The sequence below is a fragment of the Gymnoscopelus microlampas genome (genome assembly GCF_963454915.1).
Source record: "Gymnoscopelus microlampas genome assembly, chromosome: 7".
In the NCBI taxonomy this organism is placed as follows: domain Eukaryota; kingdom Metazoa; phylum Chordata; class Actinopteri; order Myctophiformes; family Myctophidae; genus Gymnoscopelus; species Gymnoscopelus microlampas.
The window spans coordinates 47,587,370-47,599,784 of record NC_139944.1 but is presented as its reverse complement, the minus strand read 5'-3'; the positions used below and the strand labels follow the sequence as shown (position 1 = coordinate 47,599,784).

The following is a 12,415-nucleotide window of genomic DNA, read 5'->3' as shown; positions in this document are numbered from 1 at the left end:
GACGCGGAGGAGAGAACACGCCCCCCAGCGTCCCCTGCGGGAATCAAACCCAGGACCTTCTAGCTGTGAAGCGAGACCGCTAACTAAATTAGTTAACGGGTTAACATACATTTTGATGATATATTAACCAATTTAGCTGGGGACCACCTAGAGTCCCCTCAAGGAACCCTGGCTCGGAGTCTCCGGACCCCACTTTTGAGAACCACTGAATTGACCCTTGGCGGCGTAAAAAAAAAGAAAACAGACTCAAATTGGGATCCTTAACGGTTAAAATAACACTGAGGGTTTCACTATGTGTGTGTGTGTGTGTGTGTGTGTGTGTGTGTGTGTGTGTGTGTGTGTGTGTGTGTGTGTGTGTGTGTGTGTGTGTGTGTGTGTGTGTGTGTGTGTGAAAACCGTTTCCCTCGCTATAGATTCTAACCTCTGCTACATGGTGCCAGACTTCTCTCCTGCTTGGCCGTTGGCAGTGTTAGCGCCGGGACCGGGCCCACCGGCCGCGGCTGCCGCCGCCGCCGTCGCGTTGTTGCCGCCGCCGCTCGGGAACATCTTCTCGGTGGGGGTGACGGCGGGGCTGCCCACCCCCGAGGAGCTGGAGCTGCTGGAGCGGTGCTGGGTGGGCGGCGCCGGGCGCACGGGCCTCATGGGAGGAGGGCGGAGCTGAGCGCCCGCCAGCCGGGCGGACAGCGCCGGCTTGAAGGTGGTCATCATCTCCGAGGTGGAGGAGCTGCTGCGGCGCATGGCCGCGTCCGGGTCTCGGATCATGATGGTGTGCAGCGGGCTGCCCGGCTCGGAGCTGACCGCGCCGGGGGTCTTCTTCGCCATGGCGGGCTGCTGGTCCAGCAGGGTGTCCAGGACCACGTCGGGGGCCTGGACACCGACCTTGGCCGTGTTCTGGCGCTCCAGCTCGCGCAGCTCGTGGAGAGCCGTGGTCATGGTCTTCTCTATGTCCTGGAAAAAAAAAGAAAAATAGAAACATATATATATATTTATTTATCAACCCATTAAGACCTGAGGCCGCGTCTAAAAAAATCTAAATCCTAACAATTTTTCGGAAATAAATATAAAAAAATATTTTTCACGATTTTTCAAAAATAGCAGATCTACAAGCTCGTATTTTTGAATAGCCAAAGAAATCTAAAGTGACACAGATCCGTTCCAGGTCTTAATGGGTTAAAAAAAGAACTTGGCTTTTCTGCCTTTTTTTGTTGATAGTATACAGTAGACTGACAGGAAATGGGCAGAGAGAGATGGGGAGTGACACGCAGCAAAGGCCTCGAACCCGCCACACACTGTCTGACAGGCTGCATTAGCAGCCTAGGTGCACGGACCGCTACGCCAGCCGTCCGGGCAAAAAACATTTTAAAAAATGTATTAAATGAAATATTTTAGGCGTTAACAAAATACTGGCTATATTGCTGATTTTATTGTTTACATCAGTGGTTTTAAAACATTTTCATGTCAAGGACCCCTCGATTTCTCTGTAATTGGCCGCGGACCCCCATCAGAAAAGATGTCGTGCCAGGGACCCCCAGAGGAGAAGATTAAAACGTTTCAAAATTATTCCAGAACAATTTTCAAACATTAAAAAAAAAACTAAGCTTAAAATAATGTTACAGTGGTAAAAAAAAAAAGATCTTGATGCTAAATTAACCAATTTAGCTGGGGACCCCCTCAAAGACCCCCGGACCCTACTTTGGAGAACCAGTGATCTAACATGACATCTGAATGCATGATTAACCCATTGAGACCTGAAGCCGATTCTACATGTCTCCAAATACCAACAGTTTTCTGAAAAACGTATGTTTCTATATCAGTGGTGCTCAATCTTTTTCATGTCAAGGACCCCCAAAATGATATATATTTGGCCACACACCCCCATCAAAATATGTTCTTTCAGGGACCCCCCAGAAGCAAAGATTTGAGTTAAAAATGTTCGCTTTATAAATATATATATTCAAAGATTTGCACACATTTTCACGAATTTTCAAAAATAGCAGATCTACAAGCTTGTAGCGCGGCACTCGGTGCCACGCTATGAGCTTGTATATCTGCTGTTTTTGAATAGCCCAAAGTGCAAAAATAATGCTTTTTAGCTTAAATCTAAAAATGACACAGTTCCAGGTCTTAATGGGTTAAACCCTCCTCGCGTCGTGTCTGCTGGCCGTGTGTCCGTTAGCTAATGAAAAGAGAGCGGTGCACACGCGCTACACCACGCACACAGCACAGCCTTCTGGGCTCATTAGCTTGTTATTCAGCTCCATGACCCCCCTGCGTCCCCGAGGTGTGTCTGTCTCCGCTGCAGTCTGCATGGCCCTGACATTTACAGCCTCTTCCAGCTGCTGAGTCTCAGACAGACAGCCATGGCAGGCTCGCCACTGGTGGTACTGTAAGTACATTTACTTAAGTACTGTACTTAAGTAAACTTTTGAGGTATTTGTACTTTATTGAGTATTTCCAATTTCCAATACTTTTACTTATACTCCGCTACATTTTTAATATTATAATATTGTACTTTTACTCCACTACATTTATTTGAAAACTTTAGTTACTAGTTACTTTGTATATTTAGATTATTATTACAAAACATGCATTAACCACTTCAGCCCTATATACATACATATCAATACTGCAATGTAGAAGTACTCTGTTACAAGTAAAAAGTTCGGAATTCAAAATGTATAAGTGTCAAAAGTATAAGTGCTAAAATGTTTGAAAATAGCCTAGGTATAAAATAGGGCTGAAGTGGTTAATGTATGTTTTATAATGTAATCATTTATATCTTTTCAATATAATTGTAGTGGTGTAGAAGTAAAAGTATAGACATGACTCTGAGGAAGGTCGTAAGACCGAAACGTCAGTCAACTTTTTGCTTGCACCGAAAACAATAAAAGGCTTAAATTGTCCGTGTTGCTCCAGCGTTCATCTCTTCTGCATCTATTGTCCCTACCCTTGTGACGCACCGGACTGGCTGTTTAAGGCTGAGGCGCAACAGTAGAATCCCTTTGTTCCAAAAGTATAGACAATTGGAAATACTACTAGTAAAGTAAAAAAATCACACCCTGTGTGAAGAGAGTGGTGCCTTTGATGAGCCCCGTATTGATGTTGTCATCAATGTTTGTTTATTGGACATACATACGTACGGACACACGGACAAAGTCAGATATAGGAGTGGTTGGCACCACTCAAAAAAATACCTCAAAATTGTACTTAAGTACAGTACTTGAGTACATGTACTTGGTTACTTTACACCACTGGCAGCCGGGATGTGTTCGCTTCAACCCCTCCAGACCCGCTCGCCTGCAATGATTGTCTCACACTTCAACGAAACGCAGCCACCAGACAGAGATATTGGGGGACGAAAAAGATATCAACGGTGACGACTTCCATTCCTCTGTGTGCAATCCGTCTTTTGTCTGCCCTTTGCAAACACATTTGCAAAAACACGCTTTTCCTTTTATTTTTTTATTTTTGTGTTGTTGCCTCGCTCGCTGATGATTCATGACTGCAAATGAATAATTTCCTTTGTAGAATAATAAAAACACCAGATAAAACATAACGTTCTCACATCTCTGTCAGCTGAAGGTAGGATCGTATACAAGCATATGAGCTCTGGCAGAATAAAGACCTCGCTGATAGCCAGTGGTGGAAAAAGTACTCAAATTCTTTACTTAAGTAAAAGTACCGATACTGCAATATAAAAATACTCTGTTACAAGTAAAAGTCCAAAATTAAAAATGTACTTGAGTAAAAGTACAAAAGTATTGGCATCAAAATGTACTTAAAGTACCAAAAGTACTAAATATTTAGTATATATTTAGCCTAGGTATAAAATAGGGCTAAAGTGGTTAATGTATGTTTCATAATATCATAGTTTGTATCTGAAAAGTAACTAGTAACTAAAGTTTTCAAATGATTGCAGTGGAGTAAAAGTACAATATTTGCCTCTGAGATGTAGTGGAGTAGAAGTAAAAGTATTGGAAATTGGGAATACTCAAGTAAAGTACAAATACCTCAAAATTGTAAATGGTAAATGGTTAAGTAAATGTACTTAGTTACTTTCCACCACTGATAGCATCAGGCTCATTACCGTTACAGCTTTTTTTTTCTTTTTGATAGAACATTTTCAAATCAGCCTCATGGTGGCGCTATAACAGGCCGATTCACGTTTTTACCTGTAACTGCACAGATCCGCTTGAAACTTTGCACACTCCTTAGAGCAGGGGTCTTCAACAGGGGGTCCGGGACCCCTAGGGGGTCCTCAAGAGTTACTACAGGGGGTCCGCCAAATCTTTGTGAGATATGTTTTTGTTTTTTTTACCTTAACCACTTGAACCCTAGCATCCCCTTTCTGAGGAGAACTTTAGCCAAAAATAGCAGCGCGAGGCGTTGTGAGCTTGTAGATCGGCTATTTTTGGCAAAGAGGTGTATAGGTGTAGAGGGAAAAAAGAACAGCAAAAGAAAAACGAGTTTAATCTGAAACACAATTGTAGGCCTACACAATATAGAGGGGGTCCCTGCTTCATCTCTGTCTCAGCTAGGGGGTCCTTGGGCTGAAAACGTTGAAGACCCCTGCCTTAGAGGCCAAGGAAAAACCTTTGCCCTGGATTGTTCCTATGTGCCTTTTAGAGCGCCGCCAGGAGGCTGACTTTTGTAAAACAAATTTGTTGCTATTACTCCCTCAGATTCTGTCCAAGAATCACACAAATCGGTACACAGCATTTCTATAGTCATGTGATCAAGACGGATGTGTCGGATGTGAATATTTCATATTCCATCCTAATTGGCTCGCCATGACCGCTTGCAGTGGTGGAAAGTAACTAAATACATGTACTTAAGTACTGTACTTAAGTACAATTTTGAGGTATTTGGACTTTACTTGAGTATTTACAATTTCCAATACTTTTACTGCTACTACACTACATCTCAGAGGCAAATATTGTACTTTTACTCCACTACAATTATTTGAAAACTTTAGTTACTAGTTACTTTTCAGATATAAATTATGATATAATGAAACATACATTACCCACTTTAACCCTATTTTATACCTAAGCAATTTAAAAATAGCCGATCTACAAGCTCACAACGCGTCGCATCGCGACGCGTTGTGCGCTTGTAGATCTGCTATTTTCAAATATTGAGTACTTTTACTTTTGGTACTTTAAGTACATTTTGATGCCAATACTTTTGTACTTTTACTCAAGTACATTTTTTATTCTGGACTTTTACTTGTAACAGAGTATTTTTACATTGCAGTATTGCTACTTTTACTTAAGTAAAGAATTTGAGTACTTTTTCCACCACTGACCGCCTGCAATGATTGTCTCACACTTCAACAAAACGCAGCCACCACACAGAGATATTGGGGGACGGCTTCCATTTCTCTGTCTGCAATCCGTCTTGTGTGTGCACTCGCAAACACATTTGCAAAAACAAGCGTTTTCCTTTTTTGGTGTTTTTTGTTGTTGCCTCGCTCGCTGATGATTCATGACTGCAAATCGTGCAAAAATGAATAATTTCCTTTGTTAGAATAATAAAAAGACCCGATAAAACATAATGTTCTCACACTTCTGTCACCTGAAAGTGGGATCGTATACAAGTATATGAGCTCTGGCAGAATAAAAACCACGCTGATAGCATCAGGGCTCATTATCGTTACAGCTCATCGTTCCTTAGTGCGGCACAGAGCTCATAAAGTCATTACCAATGATCATTTGGCCTTTTTTTTTTGCAGCTGGCGTTTCAGAACACAGTCTCATAACAATGTCTGGGTCATTGGATGACACACATTTATCTACCTACCTTTGAATCCCTCCCACCATCTGTCTCAATGGCTATCAATCAATCAATCAGTCAGTCAGTCAGTCAATCAATCAATCAATTAACGAATCAATCAATCAGTGTTGATTTTGACAGCAAATTTTGATTTAGTTTTAGTCATAGTCTTTTGAATAATATAAATTGTAGTCATCTGAAATGTTTTAGTTTTTGTCTAGTTTCAGCCGACTAAATATCATAAGATTATATTCGACTAAATCTACAGTTGATTTAGTCGACTAAAATGTATGTTGGCGGTGCCTTGATGGCGTCGTAATGGCTGATTTTACACTTGGTTGCATGCTGAAAATAGCCGATCTACAAGCTCACAACGTAGACATAACATAAACATAAAATGACGTGTCTTTTAGTTCTACTGGATCTCGTCTCCACTAGTCCCTCCCTAACATCTTAGTCTAGTTTTTATTTGTTGATGAAATTGTCAATATATTTAGTCTGATTTACTTTTAGGTCTGATTTTGGTCGACTAAATATCATAAGATTTTAGTCGACAAAATCTGCGGTTGATTTAGTCGACTAAAACTTATTTTTGGCGTGACGTGATGGCATCGTAATGATTTTCACTTAGCTGCATGCCGAAAATAGAGCTTGTAGATCGGCTATTTTTGGTCTGTGACACCCGAGCGCTGTCATGATGACTTGTCTTAGTTCTAGTTTTAGTCATCATAGCTTAGTTTTTATTTAGTTTTTGTCAGTGAAAAAAGGTAGTCGACGAACATTTTTCGCCATAGTTTTAGTCGAGGAAATTAACACTGCAATCAATCAATCAAAGAGAGCCTCACCTCAGCCAGGGCCTCGGCCTCCAGTGACTTGTGGTCCCCCAGGCTGCTGTGACGAGTGGCCCCCGGCACGGGCCTCAGCGGGTGGCCCTCGGGGTAGGTCTTCCTCTCCAGGTAGTTGATGCTGCCCGCGCTTCCGAACGTGCCCAGCTGGCGCCTCTTCTCCGGGCTCTCCATGCGAGCCTTGTTGACGGGCACTTTGTGGGGGCTGCTGGGACAGGCGGCGGCCCGCGGCGGAGTGTCGGATACCCTGGTGGGGCTGTGGGTGTCGGTGCTGCTCCTTCGCCGTGGGACGGCAGCTCCGTCGGACCGTAACCTCACTCTGGGTGTAAAAAGATTGCACACAAACGGGTCAAAACTGCATAGCTGTGGAAATGGTCACCAAACGGACGTCTTACACAGTGGTACTGTACCTCTTTGTACTGCACAAAAGACTTTCTGCTAGTTTACTTACATATTTTCATAGAGTCAATAACACCCAGACTCCTAGATGTTTTATAATAACATAGTAACTTGCTGCTCAGATATTCACACGTATTCCACTCGTGGGGCGAGTGATGGACAGATAAGCTCACCTCTACCAAAGTCCAATTCCATGAAGAGAGCTGCATTTTATAGGTCAATTGTACTTTGAAATAGTCTTCCAAATGAGATTCGCAACACCAGAGAAAAAGCCTGTTCACTGGATCCATTGGAATACAGGTTTTTTTTTTTTTTCATTTCCTGAAAAGTAACAGTTTTGGACAAACAAGGTTTCCACCCGACAGCGACGATTGGCAATGAGTAGTGACGCTACAAGGCTCTTAATTTGAAAACCTGAACAAAGGCTGGCTGCCTCCCACCGGTACCATGCCACTGCACTGTAGAACCCTCTGTGTTCATTTAACTTAGAGAATGTACAAGGAAACTTCGACTTCATGTACTTTACACTCAAAATATACAATAACATATTTTCTTACATACCAAATTGATAGTGCTATTTTTTATCTGTTGTATCCCTATTGGTATCTCTTTTTATGTAATACTTGACTTTTGTAAAATGTATTTTTTTGTTGCTGTTTTTAGTATTAATACACTGTGACACTTTATATATGTTTGTATAGTATTGTATGTACTTTAATGTCTTGTACCCCAGGAAGACTAGCTGACGTTAAGACGTCAGCTAATGGGGATCCGTTTAAATAACCAAAATAAACAAATAAACCTCTTGAATGCTGTTGTACCCACCTCCCCATAACGCCAAAGTTGTAATCGGCGGGCAACTGCTCACACGTCGGCGACGGGACGTCGTTTTTGGACGAGCCCTTATCGTCCACCAGTGGACCGCTGCTCGCCTCACTGTCCGCCTTCTGGCTGAGGTTGTCTGAGAAAGCATCGTCGCTGAGAGGTAGGAAAAAAAACACGCAAATGAAAAGTAAAAATACTGGACAAATTCATTGTAGTTTTCGTAATTAAATTGCAAAAATAGTTTATCAATCATCTCATGCTGTTTAAATGGAGCCCTTTACAAAATGATCAAAATTAAACGACTTAGCGGTCGCTTTAATATCACATTTAACCCATTAAGACCGGGAGCGCATCATTTTAGATTTCTTTGGTTAGATATACAAGCTCATAGCTATGAGCCATTTTTTGGAAAAATCGTGAAAATGTGTATATTTATGTATATTTTTAAAGCGAACATTTGTAACTCAAATCTTTGCTTCTGGGGCGGGGGCGGGGGGTCCCTGGCACAAAATATTTTGAGATGGGGGTCCGCGGCCAAATACATTATCCTTTTGGGGGGTCCTCCTTGACATGAAAAGGTTTGAGCACCACTAGATATAACACCACAAGTTGTTTTTCAAAAAACAAGATTTGCACACATTTTCACGATTTTTTCAAAAATAGCAGATCTACAAGCTCATAGCGCGGCACTCGGTGCCGCGCTATGAGCTTGTAGATCTGCTATTTTTGAATAGCCAAAGAAATCTAAAATGACAGAAACGCGTTCCCGGATTGAATGGGTTAACCGTTAACACATCCACCGCCAAGGGCTAATCTCAGAATGTACTCACCAGTGCCAAGGGTTTTTTGTTGTTTTTTGTTTTTTTCACGTCGCCATAGACCTTGTTAAAATCCATAAAAGTGATCTCTGCTTTGTTTACATACATCGCCGACATCTGCCTGCGTCTCCCACTCAAGACCACGTGTCAAACGGGGCAGCCATGTTTGAGTTCTGACCGTTTATGTTAACATGGGAAATGCGAGGAGAAAAAACTACACTGGCTAAAATGGACTTTCAGTGTGCGCCTTAGAATGGAGGCCGACGGGAAACGAAAAACGGGATCGCAAATAGTCCCGACTTCCGGTGGTGTTACACTGAAAATGGTCCGTGCAGAAAATTGAAAAAAAAAAAAAAAAACGAAAAAAAGGAAAAAGCACCCGGACCGAGGGGCTACGGTCTCTGCGCTTAACAGTTGGATTTAACGGACCGTAGTAGGACTACGTTCTTGGCGGTTAATGTGTTAAAGTGACCTGCTTGTGGTCACAAACAAACGGATTATTTACTCACAGGTCCTGCACCACGATGTACTGGTGTGGGATCAGTCCGTCCACGCCGTTGTGCCGGCCCTCCCACCAGTCCTCAGAGGCTCTGTGGTACAGCAGCAGAGACGCTCCCTTCTTAAAGCTCAGCTCCCGGGGGCTGCGGCCGATGTAGTCGAACTTAGCGATGGCCTCGATCTGCTCCACCTCTGCATGGACACACAGACAGAGAGATACAGCTATGTAAGTATAGAGAACGGCCAGGGCCGAATTAAGACCCCTCAGGGCCGTGGAACACCACAAAATCAAAGGCCCCCCCAGTGGCGTAATTTCACGCACATGCACGCGCGCTGCACAACCTGCGCGCGTGCGATTTTTTTCGGGTCTAATTCGGGTCTAATTCAGTTCTATTTGACCAATATAAATCAACATTTTTTCTTTAAATACACAAAAACTCCACTCTGTGTGGAGTTTGCATGTTCTCCCCTTGTCTCTCAGGGTAGTTAATACCCTCACAAAAACATGTAGTAATCCTGGTCACTAAACTCCTCCCCCATGACAGCCGGGGCGCCTGATGGAGGAGAAGGGAACTGGTTGGAATAACGTGTTCCTTCCACGCGCTACGTCCAACCAGGGAAACTCCCCTCTGTCAGGTGACAAGAAGGTCAGTTGGCTCTCATGCATTGAAGGAGGCATGAGCTCGGCCCTGGCCTCCCTAGGCTGGTGAGGGGAGTGTAGTGCCCAGGATCACTTAGAAAATTGGCACCGGGTGAAAAATAAGGGTTACAAAATCGTGGGATAAAAATTAAAAAATAAATAAATAAATACACAAAAATTAAATACACAATTCTCACAGGGCCCTGCAGGCCGTGGAACACAAGTTCCACTAAGTTCCACGGTTAATGCGGCCCTGAGAACAGCATATTCCTGCAAGTCACTTGATTTTCTAGATTTTCTGAGAGGAGAGGAGAGGAGAGGAGAGGAGAGGAGAGGAGAGGAGAGGAGAGGAGAGGAGAGGAGAGGAGAGGATGCCATTTTTTTTCAAGCTGCAGAGGAGTTGTAAAGTACAGTAATAACAAGATAAGATGTCAGCTTCATACGCCGTCTGGCTCGTTGTGAGGAGTGACAGAGAGCGCCCCCTATGGTCAATGGGAGGAGGCAAGGAAGGAACGCAAAGGAAGGAATGCAGTGGGGTTCCTGTCTCATCATCCCTGTGCAATACCAGCTTATGTCCCCCAGGGGGAGCTAATTGCCCCCCATTTGCTCTTAGTCATTAAGCATCAAACAGCCTGTATACATGTCTGCCTCCTTCCTCTGTTCCAATCACAGAGCTCAAGATAGACGGGGTCTATACCTGCTTCTATGTGGAGCGTTGTTCATTTATGCACCTTATAAACAAACTTTTTCATGTCAAGGACCCCCTAATTGACACTTATTAGCCCGCGGATCCCCATTTGAAAAGATAAGCCAGGGACCCCCATAAGAGAAGGTTTTTACGGCTCTCTAGCAGTGATTCTCAACCATTTTAATTTCAAGGAACCCCAGTTTGACATGCATTAGAGGCTACGGACCCCCATTTAATGGCATTTATACCTCTGGGACCCCAATTCACATTGTAAAACCAATGTTAATTTAGCTCTGAGAGTGTAGAAATGGAACCAAATGGACCCGTTAGGGTCCATTTGGTTCCATTTGTACACTCTCAGAGTTACAGACCCATAAGGGTCCATTTGGTTCCATTTGTACACTCTCAGAGTTACAGACCCATAAGAGTCCATTTGGTTCCATTTATACACTCTCAGAGTTACAGACCCATAAGGGTCCATTTGGTTCCATTTGTACACTCTCAGAGTTACAGACCCGTTAGGGTCCATTTGGTTCCATTTGTACACTCTCAGGGTTACAGACCCATAAGGGTCCATTTGGTTCCATTTGTACACTCTCAGAGTTACAGACCCATAAGGGTCCATTTGGTTCCTGTCCATCATTTAGCTGGGGACCCCCTGGAACCCCCTCAAGTACCCCTGGGGGTCCCCGGACCCCACTTTGAGAACCAATGCCCTTTGTGCTATGTGTATTATATATACTGTTTCTTTGCTGTTTTTCTCCTTGCTCTACCACTCTCTGCCACCCCTCCCAACCTTTTTTTTTTCTTTCTTTCCTGAAAACTATGATGGAGCTTGCACAAAAGCACATTTCACCCACTTCTTTAGAACTGTAAATCTGTGATATGACAATAAAACTGATTGTCTACCTGGCCTGACTCAGAGGGCCTTGGATTCCGTGGTTGAATGGAGGACAGGAGTTTTCGATGGCAATGAATGGAACTACAGTACAGTAAGCAGTGGTGGAAAGTAACTGAGTACATTTACTTAAGTACTGTACTTAAGTAACATTTTTAGGTATTTGTACTTTACTTGAGTATTTCCAATTTCCAATACTTTCACTTCTACTCCACTACATCTCAGAGGCAAATATTGTACTTTTAATCCACTAAATTTATTTGAAAACTTTAGTTACTAGTTACTTTTCAGATATAAATTATGATATAATGAAAAATACATTAACCACTTCAGCTCTATTTTATACATGGGCTATTTGAAAATTGCAGATCTACAAGCTCACAACGCGTCGCATCGCGACGCGTTGTGAGCTTGTAGATCTGCTATTTTCAAATATTTAGTACTTTTACTTTTGGTACTTTAAGTACATTTTGATGCCAATACTTTTTTACTTATACTCAAGTAAATTTTTAATTCTGGACTTTTACTTGTAACAGAGTATTTTTATATTGCAGTATTGGTACTTTTACTTAAGTAAAGAATTTGAGTACTTTTTCCACCACTGACAGTCATCACTGTGCCAGGAACAATTTCTGGACAAAACCTCAGTAGAGTCTCCATCTAATAACCTGCTGGGTGTTCATGAGTGTGATGAGGTCAACCTGTGTCCCCTCACCAACATACTCAAGGATAGTTCACCCTAGCGCTGGGAAATTAACCGAAAAATATATTGAAACCCACATTTAGAACCAATAACAAACGTAATCTTGCTCAAGAAGCAGGTAAAAACAAAACAAAAAAAACAACACAAAAAAAATCTAAACAAAATGTGTAATCGACCTTACATGAAATTGAAGGTGTAAAACCTCAACATAACAGGACAACCTCCTCATGGGGTCTAGCAATTAGTTTGATCTTTTATAGCATCGGTTCTCAAAGGGGGGTCCGGGGACCCCCAGGGGTCCTTGAGGGAGTTCCAGGGGGTCCCCA

The 12,415-nt window shown here is 42.7% G+C and overlaps 1 protein-coding gene across 1 annotated transcript in view; it reads right to left on the bottom strand.

Annotated features, from left to right (window-relative positions):
- Positions 1-426: 426 nt before the first annotated feature.
- srgap3 (SLIT-ROBO Rho GTPase activating protein 3) overlaps positions 427-12,415 on the bottom strand; it is a gene marked incomplete at its 3' end in the record, with an annotated part of 174,912 nt that continues 162,923 nt past the window's right edge. Inside the window, exons 19-22 of the mRNA XM_084061860.1 lie at positions 9,172-9,352; positions 7,845-7,997; positions 6,621-6,939; positions 427-948 (exon numbers count right to left, since the gene is read on the bottom strand). Coding sequence (XP_083917986.1) covers positions 427-948; positions 6,621-6,939; positions 7,845-7,997; positions 9,172-9,352 — 1,175 coding nt within the window. The remainder of the gene's footprint in view (positions 949-6,620; positions 6,940-7,844; positions 7,998-9,171; positions 9,353-12,415) is intronic.